The sequence below is a fragment of the Anoplolepis gracilipes genome, chromosome 9, assembly GCF_047496725.1.
Source record: "Anoplolepis gracilipes chromosome 9, ASM4749672v1, whole genome shotgun sequence".
In the NCBI taxonomy this organism is placed as follows: Eukaryota; Metazoa; Arthropoda; class Insecta; order Hymenoptera; family Formicidae; genus Anoplolepis; species Anoplolepis gracilipes.
In genome coordinates, this window is record NC_132978.1 from 12,693,886 (window position 1) to 12,719,555 (window position 25,670).

The 25,670-nt window shown below is 32.8% G+C and overlaps 3 protein-coding genes across 9 annotated transcripts in view; 1 reads left to right on the forward strand and 2 right to left on the reverse strand.

Annotated features, from left to right (window-relative positions):
• The window catches only part of Cue (Low-density lipoprotein receptor repeat domain-containing protein cueball), a 62,584-nt gene extending 46,879 nt beyond the window's left edge, over positions 1-15,705 (forward strand). Inside the window, exons 1-7 of one of the 2 annotated variants that reach the window (XM_072899989.1) lie at positions 3,127-3,392; positions 7,171-7,383; positions 8,532-8,721; positions 9,566-10,174; positions 10,416-10,733; positions 11,038-11,314; positions 12,796-15,705. In XM_072899989.1, coding sequence (XP_072756090.1) covers positions 3,308-3,392; positions 7,171-7,383; positions 8,532-8,721; positions 9,566-10,174; positions 10,416-10,733; positions 11,038-11,314; positions 12,796-12,900 — 1,797 coding nt within the window. In that variant the 5' untranslated portion in view covers positions 3,127-3,307 and the 3' untranslated portion in view covers positions 12,901-15,705. Of the gene's footprint in view, positions 1-3,126; positions 3,393-7,170; positions 7,384-8,531; positions 8,722-9,565; positions 10,175-10,415; positions 10,734-11,037; positions 11,315-12,795 lie in introns of those variants that run through there. The other variant, XM_072899990.1, reaches the window with a different exon arrangement.
• A 1,245-nt stretch (positions 15,706-16,950) lies between these two features.
• LOC140669832 (inositol-tetrakisphosphate 1-kinase) lies at positions 16,951-19,458 on the reverse strand. The gene is made up of 5 exons (XM_072900008.1): positions 19,029-19,458; positions 18,511-18,609; positions 18,295-18,436; positions 18,086-18,222; positions 16,951-18,016 (listed from the first exon to the last, which is right to left on the reverse strand). The coding sequence occupies exons 1-5, from the start codon at positions 19,137-19,139 to the stop codon at positions 17,441-17,443; spliced, it is 1,065 nt and encodes a 354-aa protein (XP_072756109.1). The 5' UTR covers positions 19,140-19,458; the 3' UTR covers positions 16,951-17,440.
• Positions 19,459-19,629: 171 nt separating this feature from the next.
• LOC140669821 (uncharacterized) overlaps positions 19,630-25,670 on the reverse strand; it is a 62,592-nt gene continuing 56,551 nt past the window's right edge. For all 6 annotated transcript variants that reach the window (XM_072899981.1, XM_072899982.1, XM_072899980.1 and 3 more), the window contains 6 exons: positions 25,310-25,550; positions 25,062-25,222; positions 20,983-24,564; positions 20,868-20,904; positions 20,477-20,668; positions 19,630-20,403 (listed from right to left, as the gene is read on the reverse strand). In XM_072899981.1, coding sequence (XP_072756082.1) covers positions 20,368-20,403; positions 20,477-20,668; positions 20,868-20,904; positions 20,983-24,564; positions 25,062-25,222; positions 25,310-25,550 — 4,249 coding nt within the window. In that variant the 3' untranslated portion in view covers positions 19,630-20,367. The remainder of the gene's footprint in view (positions 20,404-20,476; positions 20,669-20,867; positions 20,905-20,982; positions 24,565-25,061; positions 25,223-25,309; positions 25,551-25,670) is intronic.

A 25,670-nucleotide genomic window follows, 5' to 3' on the forward strand; every position in this document is an offset into this window, starting at 1 on the left:
GCCACCGCCGGTACGGGTGGCCCATGCTCTTATTGATCAATAATATACGCCGCCGCCGCCGCCGCCGCCGCCGCCGTCACCGCCTGCCTGCTTGTCTGCCTGCCTAGTACTCGACGTCGTCGTTCCGGGCCGCTCCGGGTTGCACGTCTTTCCATCAGCGACGTCCCTCGTACATATTTTCCGAGCGAAAATTTTTCTGACATTTCGCGCGCGCAGACGGATATGCCAGACTTTGATACGCATTTCCCGAAATAATTTTTTTTCTTGATTTTTGGGCCTGGAATTTCTTCATTGAAATTCAAACTCGCACCCTCTCTATTATCACTCAACAATAGTTAGCTACGGAAGAAAAGAGATCATAGACGTGATTCCTAAGCTAATTTTGAATATATTTGAAGCGAGAAAAATGTTTCGAAAGTCCCACAAATTAACATCTTACAGATTTGAGAATTTTTTTTTTTTTTTTTTTTTTTTTTTTTTTGTAGAAATATTGTTACTTATTATTAGCTAAATTTGTAAAAAATTAAAGTATGGGTGAAAATTACAAGTATAGGTTTCCGAATGCCAGATACCAACTTTTACATCGGGATGCAAAATTGTATTGATCCAATCAAATTAAATATTTTAAGATAACTAATGAATCTTTAATCTTCATTAATCTCTTGTTATGTTGTTTGGATATTTTTGGTGTTTGTGCGAAATTATTTGGTGCATTATTTTCATTTTAAAGATACATTTATCGCGTAAGCATGCGCGTTAATATGTTTCTGAGGAATCTTTTAAATCAAACAATCTTTTCATTGACTTTCGCTTTCTCAACTTTCTCTCTATTAAATATGCTATTTACATACATTTTGCATCCAGTGTGACACTGAAGATTTAATCCATTTATTCGCTTTTTGCTTTCTTTCCCTCTCTTAAGATTACTTGTAATGATTCGTTTAAAACTTTTCTAGTAAAGCGTTGAAAAAGTTTTCTACAAAATGCTCTTAAATTCATAAACTAAAAAAAATTTTAATAAAATATTATTATATATTTTAGAATAATAAAAAATTGAGAAAATAAAGTTCTTTTGATGGTCAAGTATGTAAATATTTTAACTGCTTTGTTTGTTCTTAACAGAATGTTTTTTACTAATTTTATAAATATCTGAATGGATACAATAATAATTTTTTTTAAATATTAATATTTTAATATCTTTAATATATTCATTATATAATATATTATTCTAAATTTTGTCGTAAAATGTTACCATGTCATCTAACCATACGTCAATAATACAGCATACTTTGATAAGATTACAAAAGACTTTCGCATATCTGCAGCGGATAGCAATGCATTCTGTAAAAGCTCGTAGCAATTTCAAACTTTGTGTAATATAAGTTGTACACAAAGTTTATACAAGTTTTTATAATAAATCGTTAAAAGAATTCAACTTTTAATATTATAATACAGAGATAAAAAAAAATTTAAGAGAAAAAACTTGAAAAATTAAATTTTATAATTGTATTTTCAAACAATTTAAAAGAAACTGCTTTATTATATAGCATTACTTTTTAATAGTTGCCCTTTATTATTAGTTATTAGCATTAATTTTTATAATTTTGATTTAACGTTGCAAAATTCATTCTTTTATAAGCATTTTGGATTAATTGGAACACACAAACAAAAATATTTTACATTATTCGAGCAAATAAAAATACATAACAAAATAACAAAAAATAATTAAAATGACATGTTCCTACTTTTGATCATGAGGCTGTTGCGAGTTGAAAGATTCCTTCTTCTGAATCCTTATACAGTTGAAGAATTTCTTTATGACCTCTTTAATTAGTACGTCTTGAAAAGAAATGAACAAACAATCATCTATCGTTTCGATCGTGTCGCGGATAAATTCCGCAAAATCCGTAACAAAGCTCCAGAAGATTAACGTTTCCAAATAGGAAAAACCGCGGTAAGAACTCGGATTTAAATAGAGGAAAATTGACGCGTGCCAGCCACGAGCTACAAGTCAAAACACGCGATTGTACACAGTGGCGTAGGATCGATTACATTTCTGAGATATCTCTGACATTTTGACTCTGAATAGCGCATAAATCTCATGAGATTAAAAAAAAATAAAACGATTTATTGATAGACATTAAAACAATAATTTGCAAATAATGCAATATTCTGCTATGCGAAATTCTCAGATAGAATTGCATCTTTGCAAATTTTTCCTTGTATGCTATTAACATATAATTTTGTTATCTAATCTTTGTGCTGTTCTAGTTTATTTAAGATTTTTATTTTCTAGGCAAATGTAGAGATTAAAAGTCATTGTTGACTTGTTGAAGAAGAAGGAAAACTGGCTAAGTAGTAAATATAAATATGATGAGAGATAAATATTAACATGAAATTTGTCAAAAGAAAATTTACATTAAAATATATAAATATTGTTTTTCTTAATTTTTTAACAAACTTTATTTATTAAAATCCATGAAGTATAATAAAATATAATGTTATATGTATATTAAACATAATGCATTAATCAAGTTTAATAATTGCGTTCAACAATTAGCGATTAAACCGTATGACCTGGAAAAATTCACAGAATGACCTTATGGAAATTTACAGAATGATCCGTTGCGTACAGTTCATTCAATTCAGAGCGCAATGTAACTAAAATATACATTATTATAATTCGCGAATGATGACAATTTATATCAGTTAAAAATCTATTAATTATATAGAGAAAGCAAAGAGAAAAAAATCAACATATTTTAAATTAACCTTTTTTAAAAATTAATATCACAATTTATCGAAAAATTTCGTTACAAATATAGAATAAATCCTTTTCATACATACGAATGTAAGTCGAATCAAGTGAACCGATTTTGAGAATATATATATATATATATATGTAATTAAAATGGTATCGGGTTATTTATTTATAAAATAAATAAAGGATAAAAGTGTGTGTGCAAGGGAGTTTGAGATTGAAATAAAATGACATTCTTTTCTTTGGGATTAAATGTCGCTCACTAAGCAAGCACCCACGACCCACGGCCCACGGCGCCGTGGCGCCTCGGCGCTGCGCGGCGCGCGGTGCGCGAAGCGGAGCCGCAAGCCGCGCTAGACAGACGTGAGATCTAATCAGTTCGCGTACAGCCGCCGCGGTGTGAGCACGTGTCTTCGGCGCGCATGCGCCCGTGAGAAAGAGAGAGAGAGAGAGAGTTTCGTCCCTTGGTCCATCCTGCTGTATCGTCTACTCGTTCTCCCTGTCTAGCCTTGATCTGCCCGCGCGAATGTCAAATGATCGTCAGTCATGATCTTCACCGAGATGCGACACTTTCTGCCAAGCATTTTCTTGTCATGCATCCTCGTGGTTACGGTGCACGCCAGGTCCTGGGGTAAGTTTTATGAGAGAGATATACAACAGACACGTGTGCCGTAGCGCCCGTTAAACGCTATAATTTCTAATTACACGTTACGCACCGGAGGGCAGCCGATTATACCGGAGAGCGCGCACGGGGTCAGGCATCTCGACACATAGAGACACCGGTGGCCGTCCACGTCCGTGTGCGCGTCCATGTGTACGGGTGAGCGCGTGTTGGTGCACGAGCGCCGACTCCATTCACCCACGGCCGCTCGTCACGTACGCCACTCTTCGTACTTGCCGTTTTTTTTCGCGCGCATCTGATTACACACGAAAGCTGAATGAAACGTTGTGACAAACGGCGTTGCACGGCGTCGTTAAACGTCGCCGATTGTCCATCCGTCGAAATTTATCGTCCTTGCCCCGTCCGTACACCTGAATTTATGTAACGAATGTCAGCTGCCAAGGGTGACGATCTCGAGCGCGCGCGTACGCAATCGCACACACGTATACACATTTCAGTGGGAAATGAGAGCAGGCAGGTCGTGATATTCGCAAAATTCATGGAAGAAACGTACACGGTCCCCCGATAATGTCGGGGGTCGTAGAAATTTGCATTTGGAGATAATTATTTGGCGGTCACGTCTAAGGTCGCGCGGGGACGGAAATCGCGCGCGTTTTCACAGAACATAGTATAAACGAAATTGCGTGATCTTATCGCTTATGGCGAAACAAGTATAAAACTGTTGACACCTTGAGTCGATTCTTTGTGTATGTAACGCATGAGAGAAAAAGAAAGAGACAGAGAGAGAGAGAGAGAGAGAGAGAGAGAGAGCGTATGTAATATAGAAATCAATTGGGACGCTTAAAAATCCGTCAATGGTTCGTTCCCCATCTTGATTATTAATACGCACCGTATAATTGAGGACATAATCGATACACAATATGCATTCGGAATGCTGATGCTAACTACGCTTTGGAAAAGCCAATAGTCAAAGATCAAAGTAGAATGCGATAACAAATAATAATATATTACATAATCGGGGAAAGAACTGTTTCCAATGTTCCTTTTCGTGGCGCAATTTGTTAGATAATCCCAAAGTTTGCTATAATGTTTACATCATGTGAATATGTTTATATATACGATAATTTAAATTACTCAGCAAAAAATCATAAAGTAACATCATATGGAGTTGGACTAATAATTTAATATTAGAAGCATCAAAACTATACATCACAAAATGTATATTTGGCTACTATAATATATAATATATAATTTCTGAATTTGCTGTACGTGTGAATAATGGCAAATATTGTAAAATTACATGCAAAAATATATGAAAAAATGTCAAAGCTTTTGAAAAGAAATAAAAACTGAAATTGTAACGATCAAATTTTATTTATATACACTTTATTTATATTCGAGAATCATATGCGCGATCGCATGAAAAAATCACACGCGTGAATAAGGTAGCGTGAATTTAATTTCCATAAATTTGTTTTACCTTTTTTATATTTATTTTATTCGAGAAGAAAGTGTTTTTTCTTCCATGTAAATATATTGCTGGCAGAAAATATCATTTTCAATAAAAAGTACGTCGCAAACACGATTTTGTACAAAAGTTTTAAAAAAGTTTTACGTTTTAAAAAATTCGATATGATGGTTACTCCATACGACGATATTCAAAACATTATCTCGACGATATTTTTTGTCGACCTTGGTGCAAACATAAAAAAGAGGTATACGATGCGCTATAATCCGGAATATCAGTTTTGCTAATATTTTTTTGCACAACTTTTAATGCGTGTTACCACATTCCGCTTAATTGAAATATTAAAAGATTAAAGTATAATTTATTGTAGAATAAAAAATATTTTTATGCTAAATCTTGTTTAACTTATAATTCTATAATATAACCTAACCATGTACCTGATCGAATAAATAATATAAATGTTGTAAAGAGCTGATTTGCAATTAAGATCGATTTGTGATGTTTAATTTATGATGCATAACAAATCATCCTGAAGAAAAAACGATAGATTTTTCTATAACAATTCGTAATATCTTAATCAAAGTTATATTAATTTTTTATACAATGATATATGAGGTATTTATAAATTTAAAAATCGATTTTGTTTAAAAAAAAAAATTAGTTTGTAGAAATATATTTATTTTAAGAAACATAGAAAAATATAGCATCTGCCTAATGTTAATAAATTGCATATAATATGCTTGCGCGCCAGCTATTCAAACACATACACTCTATCAGTCTCGACTTGATAAATAAATTATTCAACATTGTAATAGATCGCTAGAACGTTCTTCGTTTCGCGATGTGATCTCGCTTCTTTCCTGCGTATCTATCTACTTGCGCTCAATCATGGCAAAAAGAAAAAAAAAGAATCAGATAATGCTGCTGTTTCAAATTATAACGATAATTTTAATTGATAAATCTAATTGAGTAAAATATACAATCGCTCGATAGCATTGAATTGTATTGACGCGAAAATTCCTGTATGTAAGTCACGTAATTAAAATATTACCTTCATCAAAAATTCAACGATGCTCATGTGTCAATTCGTCACAATCGTAGTGCTATTCTGATTATAGCTCACGGAAAGATCGAGATACCGTAAATGTGCTTTGTAATGCAGCGAAAATATACATATTTCAACTTGTAAGCAATAATATGCGACTAAGATACTTTATCGCATAATACGTACAGCAAAAAAGTCGTTTCATCGCGTCGTTTATCTCACTCATTAATTCTATCATGATCATCAATTTTAATTATGCATATACCTTATTCAATTCAATGTATCTTTTTTTTTTTTACTTCATTAATAATTTATTTCTGAAGTTTCTCATTTTCAAATTTGAAGCCAGTATTCACAGTCTGGTCTTTTATTTAAGATGGCTTTAAGTTTAAAAATGTTACATGACCATTTCATTGACTGAATGGAATCTTTATTTAGATTTAGAATCATATTTAAGACGATTTTAAATAGAAGCACAGACTATAAATACCGGCCTGAGAATACATATATCAGATTCGGAAATTAAAATAATCGGCGCATTTTCATTTCAGTATTGAACGCTAAATAAGAGTGAAATAATTAATTAGTTAAAATTTAATTATATTTTTACGATAAAAAATTTCATTGTTATTAAATTATATTTGATATGTTGATAGGTTGCCTGAAAATAATGTTTAATAATAAAAATTGAATATGTAAATACATGTTAAAATATAATTTAAATTCTGAAAAGAATGTGCGTATCGATCTACATAAATAGATTAAAGCGTAAATATCGGAAAGTATCACAAATTCTCAAGTAACGCAACGTGCGACCGTAGCTCCATTAGAACCGGCGTAAAAGTTCCATTACCGAAAGATTAAAGATACTTTTTTATCTGATAAATATTATTAATCTCGAGTGTTGTGAAATATCTATGTGACTATGTAACGTAATATAACAAATTAAATTGTTTTCCGACTAATCGATGATAAGAATTCAAGAATGACTTTGTAGATTAGACTACGATAACGATCTTTCTTTACACGTATTCGCAAAAGTCTAAAAGTACGCAATAAAAAAGGAAATTATAATTATTGTCTTTTTAATTTATCGGTACAATTATTATTATATTAATTAATTATACTACTTATATAAATATCTATTAACACAGAGTATTTCTATTCAATATTTTTAAACAGTATTATTATTTTTATAAATTTAAAACCGCCAACTAAAACCAGATTCTAAATTGTTCTTTAACGGTTCTCTGATCATTCTCTTCTTTTTGCAGATTTGGCCGTGGTGATCGGCAGCGAAATCGACTTTTTCGCGCGGAACGGTACGCTCACGGGTCACGCTAACATCGCGGAAGCCGTCGCCCTGACCGGAGTAACATACGACGATACCACTCGAACGATGTATTTGTCTGATGTAAGAAACAACGTGTCCATATTTAGTAATGTTCTTACGGAGAAGGATTTCAATTCCACACCCTTGCTCAAGAGTAAGTATAGAGAGAGCGTGCACAAATTGATTTTTCAACTATTGTAGTAAGCCAAGTCCGATAGGCAACTTTGCAGATATTCTAGAATTTATAAGTAAAGATTGACTAATCTTTCCTCTTTACCAATAAGTTTGTTGTAAAATTACAAAGAAATTTAGCATTAGAATATAGAAAGAGAGAAAAAATAAAAGATAAAAGAAGATACATATAAAAATTATTAGACATTAGAGAAAAATACGAAAGTTCAAAATGTGATTCTTGTATGATGATAAATTTATACAGTACGTGAAAAACATCGTAAAACATATAACGTCGTATTTCATAAAGATAATTCAACATAAATCGATTTTATTAGTGAAAAATTATTTACTCATATGTATCGTAAAAATCGAAAAATGTTTTCGAGTGTTTTTTTTTCATATGTTATCATCAATATTTATTTATGTAGATATCACGATATCTTCCACATTTCCTTTTAAAAACAACATACTCTTTTGTTAAAATATTATTGCAAAAGTAAAAATTATAGCTTATATATAACTCTACATCAGCAATTTGTTTATTTTTATTTATCAAACATTTTTATGCGCATTTTTCTCTTTGGAAATCTCTCCCGCAGAAAAAAATCGATATGTGATGATTGATAAATAAACGCTCGTTTATCATAAAATGTACTACACAGAAAAAACGAAAATTTTTATTTTGACAATATTTTTAGTTTTAAAATGTAAATCTTGAAATGAGATTATATTGCGTTAAACAAGGAAAATTTGCTTGGAAGAAGACATTTTATATAGTTCAACCAAGAAAAATATATTCTTGTTATTTAAGAATAATTTTCTTGAACGGAGAGGAAAATATGTTGGATAGAAAATAACACATGTTCAAATCGAAAATTATAATTTTTTTAGTTTAGTTAAAATAATTATTATATTCTCTTGAAATGACAATTGTAGTATTGAAATAAGATTATAATGTTGTTGAAATTTAAGATTTTTAAATTCTTCGAAGAAGATTATAAATTATTGCATATATATGAAACAATGAACGCGTTCATATGAGTATAAAAGTTTTGATTTGACACTTACTTTTTTTCTGTGTACGATGTAATATAAATTGTGTTATACATAATTAAATTGTGAGCGTAGAAGAGAACGGAATGCACATTATGGGGGTGGTTTTCGACACCTTGTCGCACACTTTATTTTGGAGCGATGCCTTGAAGGAGATCATCGCCACGATGTACGTGCCGTTAGACGGCAAACCCAGTAATCCTGTCATCTTGCACAATCTCACTGGGAACAGTCCACGTGGCATTGCTCTCGACGCATGTTCCAGGTGCGCAATTTATGATGATCTATATTATACAGATTTCTCTTGTCGTTACACTTGTACAATCTAAAAATGTTAAATGAGCATTAAAGTAAAAATCATAAATTATAATTAAAATATCTTTGTAATATGTCTCATTAATTTTCTCATTAATTTTGCTATATTTGGATTCTCGTATCTGATTTTTAAAAGTCAGTTTAGTCAAATAACATTTGATATATACATACATAGATATTATAAATAAAGCAATATAAAATAGCATTTGTAATGTAATATTTGGACACCCGGAAATGTAAAGAAGTAAAGTGCATGTAAAAAGAATACATCTCACATAGATAGCTTTCGCAGCATTTCAATACATTGACCTATTTCGCATTGTCAGCAAATGCTGAGACTTAAAAAAATAACACAAAACAGTTGAAAATTAAGCATAAAAAAGCAGATTATAATTTCATTCAAATATTTCGCTAGTACTCATTTTGCATTGCGAATGCATTTTCTTGTGTAAGAAGATATTTCCTCCAAATTTTCCATTATGTATAAAAGATATGTAAAAAAAAGAAACTTTTTAAACCTTTTTGAATAAATATTTCTAAAAGAAATAATCATAGTAAACATTTTATTTAAAAATAATTTGCTTTTAACACGCAAATTTTTCAGATATTCTCAAAAATATCTGACAGGCACACGCGTGTTCAAGATAGATAAATTAATTTATAATTATTAATACGAAATATATTCGTCGTATACTTTGCTTCGAATTTTTTCAACGCAAAGCTTTTCTCGAAAAGAAAAAAAATTAATTCTATAAAAAATCGACGATAATTGTAAAACCGATGATTTTCTTCAGACACATATACTGGGTGAATAGTAATACTACGAACCCCAGTATCGAGCGTTCTAAGCTCGACGGGAGCGATCGGAAAATCGTCATCAAGGAAAACTTGTACGAGCCCCTGGCGGTAGCAGTCGATCATGCGGAACGGAAGTTATATTGGATCGATGATGTTGAGGGGATTCATTTCAAGATCGAACGCAGCAACTTGGACGGCAGCGAGCGGGAGTTGTTGGTCCACAACAAGCATCAGCAGCCCGTCTATCTGGCGGTGGACAGCGAGTCATTCTACTGGTCCGATTGGGTTTACAGTGCGGTCTGGACCATGCCGAAGAACGCGAAAGCCGGAGATTTGCCGACCAAATTCAAATCCTACTACGATTCTAGAAGAGATGCCGATCCGGCCGGCATTGTTACGCGTGACAACACCGGCAAGATTGATTGTCTAAGCATATTATCGATAATAAATAAGAGGACGAACGTGTCGAGGCTTGTTTCACGTGCCGAGACATTCAATAATTTAACTACTAGCACGGAGGAATCGGATTTGACCACCGAGAGCTCCAAATACTGCCTAAACGGCAAACTAAATAAGACAGATGACATGTGCCGATGCAAACCAGGGTAAGTGGCAATAAGAAGTAGTTTTAATACAATATATAAGCGAACCATTGAAATGGATGTTATATATCGTATTATAAATGAAAAATATACTTTTTATACATATATTCTAATAAACACTATTTTTATATTAAAATATAAAGAGGTAGAAGCTAGAAGCACATACTTTTAAGCTTGATTAACGCAGCTAAATATTTCTATAGTACTATTGTTAGCAATTTGAAAAGTCATATAATTTTTGCAGGTTTACTGGACCTTTCTGTGAAATTTCGATTTGTCACAATTACTGCCTTCATGGTAAATGCATTATAAATCATCACGGACTTCCCGAGTGCGAGTGTTCGGGCACGTTTAGCGGCGTCCGATGTGAAAAGGATGTTTGTCACGATTACTGTCTATTCGACGGTAAATGTTCCGTCCAAAATGGAAGGCCGTTCTGTAACTGTAAATATTCTTCGATGGGATCTCGATGCGAAGAGCCGAATAACATCACGGAAATTTGCCCAATCTACTGCGCGAACAATCGCAGCGAACTATCTAGCATCAGCATAATGTTGTGCAGGTATGCAGATATTTCATTAAACGAGATTTCATAATTACAATCATACAATTGATTTATTAATTCCGTGCGTAATATAATATTTCGATATTTAATATAACGTTCGTCAGACTATACGGAAATAATTCTCGAAACAAAATATAGATATTTAAATTACAATTATATCTTAAAAATAACAATATTAAAAAATTTTTAAGAAATCATATTATTGCTTACAAAGACTGTGTATATATGTATTTTTTTAAACGATCTATGTACATATATGTATGCAATATGTGCAAATATTAATGTTATTTTGCATGAACAGGTGCACGAACTCGAATCAAACGGCCGAGAGAATTACATTTAACGACAATTTCCAAAGTGGCATCTTGTTACCGATGTTTGCAGCCCTTATTGCTGCGCTTCTTGTAATGATCGCCGGGCTTAGTTTCTATGTAAATAAATTACGAAGACGACCGCGAATCAAGAGGCATTATGTGGTCAGTAAAGGCGTGATGCCGCTCACATCTCGACCAGAAATACCGGACAATCAGTGCGAAATTACCATAGAAAATTGCTGCAATATGAATATCTGCGAAACTGTGAGTGAAATGTCATCTAAATAACGTCGCTCGAAGTCGATAGTGGATTATCGCGCCAGCTTTGCTGATGCTAAAAAACTTGAGACCGAATCTCGCAAAGCGTATTATTTTCACTCATCGCTCTCGCACTTTGCCTTGAACGCAAAATCATTACTCTTCACGATCATACATCTTCACCCTCACATTCTTATAATTATCTATACAATGATTTATTGAAAGAAATTTTATTTACTTTAATCGATTAAGCATACGTGATCACGTGATTTAAAATCATGTTTAACTTTGAATTTAAAAAATTAATTAAATATTTATTTTTCATAACTAATGCTTTCACTCAAGCTTGAAAATCTTATATATTTTTAATGTTTCAAGAAGATATTAAAATTTATTTGTATTATAAGTGCAAATTTCTTTGGAAAAAATGTGTTATTGGCATTTAATAATTAATTCATTGAAAGAGCGTTTTTTAAAATGATTGTTCTTTACTACAGAACAGTATTGCACTTAGTATTATCATAATTTAAAATTTTTTGTAATTATTTATTAATCGTTTAAAAAAACGATTTCTTTAATTTCTTAATGAAGAGTATGTTTAGTTTAAGAAATAGATAGCACGAGAAATTATATATTCTCTTAAACACGCGCGCGTCTTGTCGCGCAATAGACTTTATATTATATCATGTATACAGTATTGGTTTGGAGTTGAGTTTATAACCATTTTTTAAAATCAATCTTATCAGTTTTATGCATTCTTTCGCGCCAATCGAATGTTTACACTGCGAGTAAATGGGTGACTGTCAGCATCTTGCAGCTAACTGAAAAGAAATTATATCATATCATTTTTATAGTCCCATTATCATTTTATTCAATTTTATAAATACATTTACATGTGAAATATCTCGGAATTTACGTTTCTGATGAAAAAAAAGTCAGTAATTGTTCTATTATCTTAAATGACTTAAAGAGAGCAAAGTTACACTGTCCTATCTCCGACAGTTTTACGAGCGCCACTAATGTGTTTGTGCATAGATTTCAATTACGAGTGCAATGTCATCGAATTATACTATCAATTAAGGTTGATCTGTTTGTTACATTTCCATTTATATAGCAATCGTTTAAATGAAGTCTGTGACAATTTATTATGTGCGATAATGTGTCAGATACAGTTTTATCTTTGCATACAATTCGAGAGCAAGATATACTTAATTAAGACAAACTAGACAATTGTTAAGAATAAGACTTCCTACAAAGACATTTGTAGTGCTCTGAGAATAAATATATTTTATACTATATAATTTATTTTGATATGTCACAATAATTAAAATTTAGCAAGAAAGCATTTCTCAGCGCTAGAGTATTTTTAAATTCGTTTAAATTTAAATAGAAGTAACAATTTATTTCGTCAATTTTAAAAAATGAAAAAAAAAAAACAGCCGACAGCCATAAGATAGATAATAGAACAATTTTGTTCTCTTTTGCAGCCGTGTTTCGAACCGAAATTACGAACGGGAGTGCCAAGAAGCAATAGTATCAAAAAAGAAGAGAAGAATTCCTTATTGGATAATATGGAGGGTAATTCGTGCTAGCACAGACTTCTCATCTCGTCTCGTTGTATGAAATGGCGAAAATTCTGTACGAGCTCTGCGCCGCGGAGATATTCGCGGGATTGTTCCATGTCTGTACATACTACGGCGGCGAATTTTAGTATTGTTGTTAAGTTTGGAAACATCCGTGTTCACGGGATACGCGCTGTGTCGGCAATTGATTTTGCTCCATCTTGAAAAATGAAGCCAAAGGTCTTTTTAGAAAGTCCTATTTCTTAGTACGTCATACACGCTAGGGCTGTGTTTTAGAATCATCTTCTCGCTTAGTAGTTATTAAAACTCATTATTTGATCTTGTAGACGCTTATTCTAGACGATGCAAAACTGATTTTACGTTTTACTAAATCTGCCAAACGCAAACGCTCGTGACTGCACACAAGTAACATTGAATTTTTAAATAAAGACGCGTGGTCTGTATTTATAAAGATATTTATAATGGGAGACTAATAATAATATTAGATAGAATTTTTTCATTTTAAAATCCACATAATATATATAATCGAATACATTTTTAAAACGGTATTGTAGACGGTTTTATGTAACAAATTTCAATAACGAGATATATAATGAGTGACGATATACATTATATATATGTACATAGACTTTTAACAAAAACATACAGAGTTTCATAAAACTGTAACGTGTCAGGTATAAAAAGAAGGCATACATATGCCTTATTCGAGCAACCAAAAGACAACATACGTACGCAATACCAAAAAATCTTTTTCCATAACCCATCAATAGGTACCTGCCAAATAACATAACTCAGGCTCTCTAATGAATATGAAAAGTTCCCTAAAGCACTTTTTTATATTTTTACATTTTATTCATTTTACTTACATCATCAAGACTCAAATGTCGAACCGAAACAAATTGAAGAGAGAGAGAGAATGTGTTAGAAAAAGTAGTTATCGCAGTCACGGGGTGCGCAAAAGTTGCCTTAAGCGGTAATTCTAATCGTTGCTCAAAGTACTGTTGAGTACATTCCTGAAAAAAATTTAGATCGCGATGTGGTCACAGATATAAGTAGTTGTCTTATAACTTTTCTGACTGATTGTGAACCATCCGTCAGTGGGCTTTATAGACAAGTACGTTTATGTAATGAAACTATAATCATTAATTTAATCATTACATCAGAACGTAATTCGATACAATTCCATCGTCATTTTTGGTTTGATTTGGCGCACATTCATGTAATCTGATCGCGCGAAGACTTTTTATATCTTAATATCAAGCGCTATTAATTCCATTTTTACGTATATCTTCGTAATCATATTTTATATCATTTTTTTCTTCTGTGAGTAAATATATGCATAAAACTCGAATTGCATCGTGCTTTTACGCATCGAAATATCTTCAATGTGAATCCATATGATCGGATATTAATGATCTAAACTCGGGAATCGTTATCACTAATATTTATAATAGTGATATATAAATTTATATCGCATGTGTAGGCAACTAAATATACATAATGCTATAGATGTATACTGTAGATAAAATAGGAAAACATTCAGAGTTATATACAATGGATACAAATGATCCTCACTGTTAAAAACCGAAATATCTCCCAGTGACACATTACACTGCAGATCTATGCATATTATGCAACAAGTTTCCGATGTATTTATATACACCAATAACGTCCGTAATCTTGGTTTATCTATTTCTGAGGATCATCAGTTTTTATATAGAATATCGGTTGAAGATACCTGTAGCGTTTATTACAGAACAATACTCCATTTACTTAATTTCAAAAACTTTTTGTTCTGTACAGCGATACATGCTATTTGAAGCCAACTTTTAAGTCTTCTTTTTTCTCCCAATTTTTTTCATAAAAGAAACATGTAAAATGATTTTTTTCATCGCATACTAATAATAATAGTGCGCATATAAAACTACGTATTAGATGAATAGTAAGTGTACTTTTTACACTCGGCAACAGAAATGCCTTAATACAATCAATTTATGTATGTATCAGAGCATATATATATATATATATATATTTTATACATATATATGTCTTGGTATGCATATTTAAATTTGTGTTAGCCCATTTCTGTTGCTGAGTGTATTAAAATCGATTTTATTTTTGTTGTTCTGTTTGTAAGGAAGCTAATCCTTATAAGTTTTTAAAACGTCTATATACATACAAAGAAGTCGATCATAACGCAATTAACAGTTACTTAAAGTTACTTAAAGCGTAAAATTTTTACATACACCAAAGTTATTTTTTTTAATAGTACTTTTAATTAGTACTAATAAAACAAGTACAATTATTGGTTTGCAAGAATTGTCACATTGAATTAAGTTATGATTAGACCCTTTATATAACTAAGATGTTATGTGGAAGCATTATATGTAGAAAAAGTTTATTGTTTTAAGTTTAATCACATCAAAGTGACAAACCAGCTTGTTCATTAGTTGTTTGTTTATAGAATTTATGTTACTCTTTATGATACGGAATAATGTTCCTGTCGTCGTGACAACACATTATTTGCAATACATGACGATATTTTCTGTTCCTGTATACGATGCTATTTAAATTGTCATCTTTGCTTTCTAATATATAATTTTGTACAAAAAATTTGCGATATTTGCCCAACTATTATTATTATATATACATACACACATATATATAAATGTATATATGTATGTATGAAAGAGTTGTGCAATACGTACCCATATTGTGTTTGGAAAATAGCCCTCTCCCGCACACTCATCCCCAGAGATGGGATAGTGGATTTATGGTGAAAGGGTTATATTCCTGAAAAAAATAAAGCCATAATATATGATGCACGGTATGAAATATGTTTCCATTATTATGTTGTGAATCAAGATTATAAATTTTATTTACATGTAATAATTTTTTCAAATTTTTAGAATCTTTTTTACATAAAATTTATTGTATTCATCTTAAATAATGTATGTACTTAAATTTTAGATATGCTAAATTCTTGTACTTAAATTGCATAATCAAATAATTTGATATTTAAAAATTATTAAATATTATTTCGAAAACATATTACATACTTTGCATCTCTTTACAATGGTTATAACGCTAGTTGCTATTGTATACAGATACAAATGGAAATAAAATGGATTATCTCTTATTAATATTCTGTATTAATTTTTTATCATTTTAATCTTATTATTGGGATAAACATAAGTTTGAGTTGTAATTTCAAAAGAATACTCATCTTACTTATAGAATAATTATTATACCAGATAATTAATGTAGATATTTTTTCCAGATAAAAGTATCACATTCAGCTTGTTATCCATTAATTCATAAACAATGAAAAAACAAAGTAAGAGTTAAAAAATATATTTTTTAATTCTCGAAAAATCAGTGAAATTATAAAAAAAACATATATTTCGACAAAGAAATAAATCAAACTATCAAACTAAATTTGCTGCAAATTCTAATAGTTAAATTTTTTCAAATCATGTTTTTCTAGTATCGAAAGCTCAGCTGCTGAATTTGAATGTAATATACTTTCAGTTTAACATACCTCTCGTCGAAATATATTTTCTTAATAAATTTTACAATTGCAAAATGTATGAAGATTTAATCGATTTAAATGAGATAGAATGAAAGAAAGAGAATATATATATGTAATACATCTTGGACTATATTATTTTATCAAGATTATTTCATTGGATTGCAGTAAATTTGTCATTTCTTTCCACTTCTGTACAATTTATTCATATAAAATATATGTACATATAAATAAGAAAAGTATTAGTTAATATTAGACTATATTATACAATAACTGAATAAAATATATGTATATTTTACAAGAGTCACCGAACTTATTATTACTAATATTTCGGGCGTTTAGAATCAATCGATATGATTGCGATGAAAATAATGTGATATTACAATATTTTTCAATGAAGAAATTGATACTCTTTGTGTAAAAACATAAAAAATGACATTATTAATATTTATAATCATTCGAAACTATTGAAACTATTTTACTATATTCTCTCGCAATTATTCCGATTGTTTCTGCTAATGTTATATTCATTCGTTTCGCACGCGCATTTTCCATTATGTATATTTAATATCTTCAACACTTCACAGGCATATAACGTTATCTCGGAAATGCAAAATTGTATACACATAAAATGTACAAAATATCTTCCCTGGCAGTCATGAGTCGCATTATATTGTACTATGAAATTTATTACAAAATACAAAATATAAAATTCGAATTTGCGAACAAATGCACATTTCATATCGCTACGGGATAAGCAATGTGCCAAACTAGATTCATTGTAACAAAATTGAATATAAATTAAATATAAAAACTATTACATCAATAGGATTAAATCGGGAAAAATTAAAAAAAGGAAAAAAAAAAACAATCGAATGTTTTATTTCTTTAAAAAAATGTGTATAGACGCATATTCGAAATAATAAGACATACTAGATATTAACATCATCATCATCATCATTAATTCTAATAGCTTAATTTCACCTAGACTTAATACATTGTTCATCACATATTACATATTTATTTGATGGATTTTCTCTTTTCATCACTTTCGAAACCAGAATCTAGATCATCGCTTTGACACTTTTTCAATGTACAACTTTTAGAGTTTTGTCTGCACAGCCCTCGTTCTACCAACAATTTTTTAATACTATCTATTAAATGCTCAAAAAAATTTGGGTAACCGTCATAACCAGGAAATACATTAACATCTATTATCGCATACTTTCCAGTATGATTCTCGATCACAACATCTATTCCAACTAATATAAGCCGAAATATTTCTTGAATATTTTTCACAATCTTTTCGAATATTTGGTAATTTGGCTTTACAGTTAAAGGAATGTCATCTTCAGACAATATAGACCATTTAGATCTACTCCCACTTTTCGATATATCATGTGAATCAAAAAATATTGTACTTAACGAATTACAGTCTTCTTGGTAGAAATTTTTGAAACTAGGACGCTCAACCACGTGAAAACGATCGCCCACGACGAATAACTTATATAGAATGGCGTTATGATTTATAAAATCCTGAGCAACGCAAGGTAATTGACAATCTTTCAAATCCCTTTCGTTAAAGATGATCATCATCTAAAATTAGATATTGAGTAATTTTCTGATATCTTGGTTCTCTTGCTTTGTCTTATACAAGATACATACCTTATGTGCGTCGCTCGAACCGTATGCAATAAGTGGCTTACAAACAAATGGATATTTAATATTGCGTTTTTTCAATATTGTTGCTATTTCGTGAACATTTTTACTTTTGATTTCTACAAAGTTAGGAGTAAATATATCTGAAAAATAATAAATTGATATAAAATACCTGTTTTGTAATCCATATTATATACTTATAACAAATTGTATACCTTTAAACTGAATGCCTTCTTGTATAAATTCATAAGATTTACATCGATTGCGTAAATTTCTAATATTGTCCAGAGGATCGATAACAATTAAATCTGGGTGTTTAGCAATATACTCTTGCAATCGCGAAACAATATCTTCAGCCTGTAAGATACATTATAGAATCAGTATGTATAAACATCAAATGATATAAACATTGCTGATAAATAATTTCATACATTTTTATCACCACTTTCTGCATGTGATTGCGTATCTGTCAGTTTGTGTAGAAAAACATGTAATGGTCCCTGCTTTTCAAGGCTTGAACTCACATCGATCTGAAAGAGATAAAAAAAAATTTATAGATAAAATAGAGAAATACTTTATACGTATATGTGTGGTATGTATGTATGTGTGTGTATATATATGTAGCATCTGGAGCATGCTTTTAAAAATAATGTAATTTTTGCATTATTATAAAAAGTACATCGCACTTTGCAATCAAAAAAAGGCACAATCACTTGGCATAAAAAATCTCTTCTTTTTTTTATTAGAATAAAATAATTATAAGCAAAACTCAAATTACTCCTACATACGTGAATATATCCTTAAATTTGTAATCCATGGTATATATTTTCAGATCATAATAGAATAACGTAATATTACCCAGACATAACCTATCTTATGCATAGCATATTCCTTCGAATTTTGTGCGAAAGGAATTTGATGCGTCAGAAGGAAAAGTGCTTTCGCTTACCATTTTCAACTGAAATCCCTCGGACTCGCATACATCCTCGAAATCGGTCCAATTAAATTTCTGCCGTTTTTTCTCGGGCACCCAGTAACCGATGACATACTTGTCGCACATTTTTCTTCGCCTTCGTTAATCACGGGGCGGATCGGTCTCGTGTCACTCGTCCGAAATTGACGATCGGCGATCTCCTCACCTTCCCGCGTGGCACTATTTAAACGATCCCCGGTAAATCGATCTCATATTCGCGTACTGGCACGCGGTTATGTTTCGCCGCATTCAAAACAACGTGTTTCGCGCGGCCACCGCGAAATCAGCCGTCGCACGTCCTCCGATTTCTTCTCGAGAGTCGGGACTATCGGCGACGGCCTCTCCTCTCCACGGCTCTCGCCGAGAACTGCGGCGCCGTTCGAATTATCGCTTCGACACCTTCGTCTCGCCGATTCTACGCGTTACTAATTCTATATTGTTTACTTTCCACAGCGCACACGTTGACCGTTGAACACGCCGCCGGAAGTATATTCTTTATCGGCCGTGCGTGATTGGAAAGTAAATACGTGCCGGTAAATACTTGGAACGGGCTCGCTCTTTGAACTGGCGATTAGCGTCCGAGATATATTTATATATATTATTATAGAGATTTGATTGATGACTAGTTAACATTGCTATGAATCGTGTTAAAAGAAAAATAGATCATAGATGCTTCAAGAATGTAAAAAAATATATGCCTCAACTTTATTTTATCTCAGATATTCTTGGCTTTTTTGATATTATTATAATCGCAAAACTTTGGTATAGTTGAGAATTCAGGGGTCGATTTTACAATATTTCATATTACACACGATTTAGAGAGGAATGTGTAAAAATATCTGAATTTATACAGTTAATATTTCAATTTTACTTCTACTTATCAAATTATATTATTTTCCTAATAACTAAATGTTTCTGACGACCCTAAATACTTTAACAAATTTTACTGTCTGCAGGAAAGTAAAATAGATAACATTTATATAAATGTTTAAGTGATGGATATAATTTATAGAATAGAGAAAAAGTATATAAACATTAGTTTTAGGAAGAAAGGAGAAAACACGCTAATTTATTTGTATATAAATATATAATTATATATACACACACTCACATATTCACTCACACACATATTACATACGTACGTTATATGTCATATGTATACAATTAATTATTAATTGCTATGATTTAAAACGTGCTGCGCTCCATTCCTTTTGTATCATTAAAAGCCACGTGAAGATTGTTAAAAAATATTCATTATTATAGGAAATTTCCTTTATTATGATATAAATTCAAATATTGCAGTGCGTCGATGAATTTATGTATAAATACATCCGGAACTTGCTAATAAAGACTGCAAGAAAAATGATAATTTAAATATTGTTGATATATCTGATATTCTTCCGTCATGTTTCTTGCATACTCACCATCGGAGAGTCGTTTAAAGATGTTAGCATACTTTTAGTAACGAGGATCGTCGCACTGCTATCGTGATCTATCGAATTATCCGAGATTAACTCGCATTTTTTCAAAACTCTCACTTCCCCGAGAGAATAGGAACATGAACTTGGCATATACAGTTCTCCCTCCGAATGAGACGTCTCTGACGAGGTTTCGATCTAGAGAGAGAGAGAATCATAAACGGAATTAACTTATAAATAAAATATCCACTAATTTACATAAATTATTATTTTTCAGAAATTGAAATTGTACAATAAAATTACAAGTCTCCTTACTAATTTTTAACTTAATAAACTAATTTAATAAACTATTTATCTCTTTTTCATTATACAATACAATAAAAAATTTTTAACTTACTCTCTTTGCATTTGCACTAAACTCATCATTGGTAGATCTAAAAATTATATACGATTAATAGAATTTCAAAATCAATCCAGCATTAAATTGTTAACAGTATTCTCGTTATACTCACCTGTTATCGTAATCTAGTAATGCACTACTAACGCTGGAATTAGAACCAGATAAGATATCTATTTTATACTTCTGCAAATCATTCAGTTGTCCTTCATTATTATTTTTTGTATTTTTCAGAAATCTCGAGTCTTCGATTCCGTCTCTACGATTGTCGGCTGCTATCATCGATTTGTCATGAGTTTCATCGTCTTTTATATTCTTTAGTAAATCATTCTCTCCGGCAATAATACTTTGTTCAATATGCGACGCGATTTCTTTTAAGGATAATTTGCCATTTTTCGCGCTCGACAACGAAGCGTGATGATCTCGCAGAGAATCAGCTGAGCAAGAATTCGCAACAAAGTCGATATTTTCCTTAACTACAGAATGTCGTGAACCGATGTCTTTTTCAGTTGCGCATAAAGATTCAATGCCTTCCTTCGTCGACAAATTTACAAGACTAACATCTTCCTTCTCCGAGATTTCACTAACATATTTAGCAGAGTTTGCATCCAAGTGAATTTGCTCGTCCTTTATCTCTAAAACCTTCGCAGGTAATTTGTTTTGATTCGCCGACGTAATGTTATCACGGGCTTCTTCAATTGAAATTTCTTTTACAGCCTCCTGCGGCACGTCTTTATCTTGCGCATCGCTCGACTTATCTCCACATCTGTCGTCATTCATATCGTCATCTTTATTTTCTGCGGACACTGCGATTATAACGACCGGATCGTCAGCTTTCATCGTACATCCCTCATTGGATTTTGCGGATACAATTCTCGTAGACGAATTTTGAGAACTCTTATTGATAAATATGTCATCCTCGCTGAGAATATCGGAGATCTGCTTTAATGATGAACCCTCCGAGTATGAATTTCCCTTGCTATTATTTTTAGAAGTTTGTGCAGACTCGAGAAGGGCCGTGGAATGAAGAGGAACCGCGTCTTCTCTCGTTTCTCGATACTTGGAATTGGAGGAAAGTTTATCAGACTTCTTAAAGTCGTAAGATTTTTTAGCAATTTGTTCGATATCGTTCGCATTATCTTTTACTTGTGTTTGTAGAATTGATTCTTCAATTGCATTCGTCCCGATCAAGGAATCGGCAACGTTCTCAGGAAAGGTCTCCCTATCTTCAACTTCTTCGTAAGTTTGATTTTTATTAGCATTATTATTAATCTTCGCAATGTCTACGCTTTCCGTTTGGCGTATGTTTTTATCACTATTATTCTTAGAATGTTGAATAGATTCGGAACGAGCCGCGAAGAGAACGCTTCCCTCTGTTCCTCGATCAGTTTGATTTTGAACATTGATCAAGATATTCTTGAGAATATCCAAAGTTTCCGTCTTACGCGCGTTGTGAATCGATTCGACATTGCTCAAATTATCCAGGAATTTTTGTACCGCGACAGGAGCAATCGTCGACTCCTTTAAAGCGTCTACGACTTTCTTCTCGATACTCTGCTTTTCGTCCTGCAAAATGTAAGCGATGAACCGATTCGCGGCCTCGGACGTATCCTTTCGGGGAATCTGTACGAAAACATTGTCGGAATATTCCCTCGGAGAGCAACCAATCTCGCGCTTCGACAATCTATTTACAGACGTGACATATCGCTCCGCATCTTCATGATGATTATGAGTAATGTGCTTCTCCCCGTTTGTCTGTATCTCTGTTCGGGTACTAGATAACGCGGGAACAATGTTGGAGAACGTCGTGACGTCTGATTTATATATCGACGATTCCGAGAGATGCGCTTTAGTTCTTAGTTGTTGAATTTTATCACGAGATACCTCAGAACTAGAGCTCGTATCCGATGCAGGAAACACGCTAGATTCCCCGAAATTTTTCGAATATTTGCTATGAGAACCACTTTCCTTTGTAAAACTTGACGATTTCGTCTCTATCGTGTTCGTGGACGTACCCTGCGACTTCGCGTTAGTTCCACGGATCTCTGACGGTACACACGAGACGGTCAAGTCCACATTCTTCAGTTCAGTCTCGAAAGTCAACGATCGAGTCGGCTCGTTCAACTTACGGTCTTTATCAGACGACTCATGACGTAATTTCCCGTGACTCAATTGCGATGTTTGTTTGTCTTTATCCTTATATGTCGCGATTTCGAGCTTCGATAATAATTCTGCAAAATTCTCGGTCGCGCGAACAACACGTTCAATCTTTCTATTGTTAGAGAGCAAAATTGTATCCAAGTCATCGAGACACGGTTGATATAATTCGACTTCGTTCAAATTGTCTTTTATTCGAAAATCGTCTATGCAGTTCGAAACGAATACCTGATGACGTACATCCTTGTCAGCGACATCATATAGCTCATCTTGTCCATTATAACTATCAAACGTGTTTAAAAAGCGTCTATCAATCTGTGTCTGATATAATCTCGAGTTTCCCATCGCTTGATAAGTTTGCGAAGCGATATTTCCACGGTGAGGAAAATCTGTTTTCCTTGAAGTATCATTATCAGGCAGTGGCTTTGATCGATCGCTTGGATACTTCTCTTGTATTTCATCTACAGTGCTTTCTTCATTTCGTGGATGAATCTGTCCGTCAACGCTACTGTTTTTATTGAATACTTTTCCTTCTTCCGCGTAATCCATATCATTGCGGAAAGTAATTTTGACTTTATTTTTATTTTTTAGCTTTTCTTGTAATTTGTCATTATCAATTCCTGAATTTTCAATCACTACGGGATTAATTGTCTCTTGATTCGTGGCGTTTTCTAAATATTCAGATATTTTCGTATCCTTGATATCGGTTCCTTTCTTCTCTTCTTTATCGATGCAATTTTGAACTTGAGACGTGAGAGATTCAATTCGCCCGTTATCTTGTTCAGAATCCTTGACGTCTTCGGCGCTTTTTTCCGGAACATTTGTCGTTACACAAACACTTGTCGCTTCGGCTGCAGCTTCCGCGATAATCGGTCCCTCGCGTTGAGATGTATCTAATCTCACGCGTAACGTCTTCCTCGGTGTCTTCGATATTTTCCGAGGCTCGTTATCCACGGACGTGACGGGACTTTCAGTGGCACCAAAATGACGTAGAACGTAAGTGGCCGTATTCGCGCGGCTCCACGACGGTTCCGGCGAGATGTGCACGTCTTCCAGGTCCTGCTTCGTCAGTTCCCGGTCGACAATGTGCACCGATGGCCCTATCTGGATTTCGCACGTGTTCTCTCGCGCACGAACGAGTTCGCGTTCAGTTGCCGATGACGTCCGTCCCGGAAGATTGCTAGCGCGATTGTCGCGCGTCGTCGCCTTGTTCTCATTCTCGTTATTCGAGTACTTTGACGACGACGACTCGTCTCTCGATGGTACTTCGGCAGGCGAGGCACGTTCGCGTGACCGGTCGTCGCTTCCGTATTCCAGGAACCGAGAATCGGCACGTCGTCTTCTTCGCGACATCCGAAATTTAGGCGCCGACAAATCGACTCTGCGAACCGTAACTCGCGAAGATCGATCCTCCAAACACGCGCTCGTCCTGTCGTTCGCTTCCGATCTCGAGGTGCTTGGCTCATAAAACTTGGAGGCCACCAGCTCGCGAATGTACAGCAGTTCCTCTGCCTCGTCGTCTAACGGTAAGTCCGAATATCTAAAAACGATAATAAATAATGTAAAAACATTTTTTTACTCGTATTATTACGACAAAGAATGTTGTATCTTTCAAAGATATTTAATTAATTAATGATTGATTGTTTCTTTTATTTTTTAAATAAAAGAATGATTTTCTTATCAATTTATACTTATGACAATGAAAATATACTGATCCATGGAATATTCCTTTCTTTGTTGCAGAGAAAATTGGAGTTCTTTGATAATTAATTGAAGACGAAAATAATTGAATTAATTAAAAACGTATATACATATACAATTATTTTCGTTTTCAATTAATTGTCTTTTTTTGGTAACATTGATTTATCAACAGACTTATGATGTGAGACAGAGAGAGATGATAAATTATAATGTGAAATACAATGCAAATTATGTATGTATGAAAAGAATTTGAAAAAAGAAAACTCTTCTGACTTCTAGGTGTGGAATATTATTCGAATATTAATTACTATGACTAATTTAGGACTTTCTACTTACGTATTTCTATTTCGCCGCGCAGAATCGAGACCTGACATTGTGCGGACTTCCAAGAGTTGTGTCTTTGCATCGTTAATAATCTTCTCGGCATTTTCTAGGGCGGTCGACGTTTCTGGACTTAAGACAGGATTGGAGCGAACTTCCACCGATCGATTTTTAGACTATAATTAACAAATATTTCACGTTTACTGTAAAAGATATATATTGAATAGCTAAATGTTAAATTAAAAGAAAATCGTTTATAGTACCATTTTCTCGTCGCTTCTTTCTTTTTCAGGAAATTCTCTGTTATTTTTGCAAACTTTATTCTTGATTATCAATCTTTCGGATACGGCAGGTGGAAGATGTCGATTCTCATTTATGATATCGTCATCTTTCTTGCCCGATACATTTCCTTCCTGTTTGCAATAACATGTGCGAACAGAAGTCATCTCTCCTGGAGATGTGATAGAAAAGTTCTTGCACGATTCCAAAGAACTCGAATTTTCCCTGCAACAAAGAAAGGAATATTCCGTGGATCAGTATATTTTCATTGTCATAAGTATAAATATCGATAAAAAAATCTTTCTTTTATTTAAAAAATAAAATAAACAATCAATCATCAATTAA

What these genes read in the sequence shown, in the direction of transcription:
- LOC140669832 (XM_072900008.1), bottom strand. Translation starts at nt 19,139, where the DNA reads ATGTGCGACAAGTATGTCATCGGTTACTGGGTGCCCGAGAAAAAACGG. An exon ending in AGAAGGCATTCAGTTTAAAG is followed by an intron (nt 18,223 to 18,294) that starts GTATACAATTTG and finishes ATTATTTTTCAG; the next exon opens with ATATATTTACTCCTAACTTT. An exon ending in GTTCGAGCGACGCACATAAG is followed by an intron (nt 18,017 to 18,085) that starts GTATGTATCTTG and finishes ATCTAATTTTAG; the next exon opens with ATGATGATCATCTTTAACGA.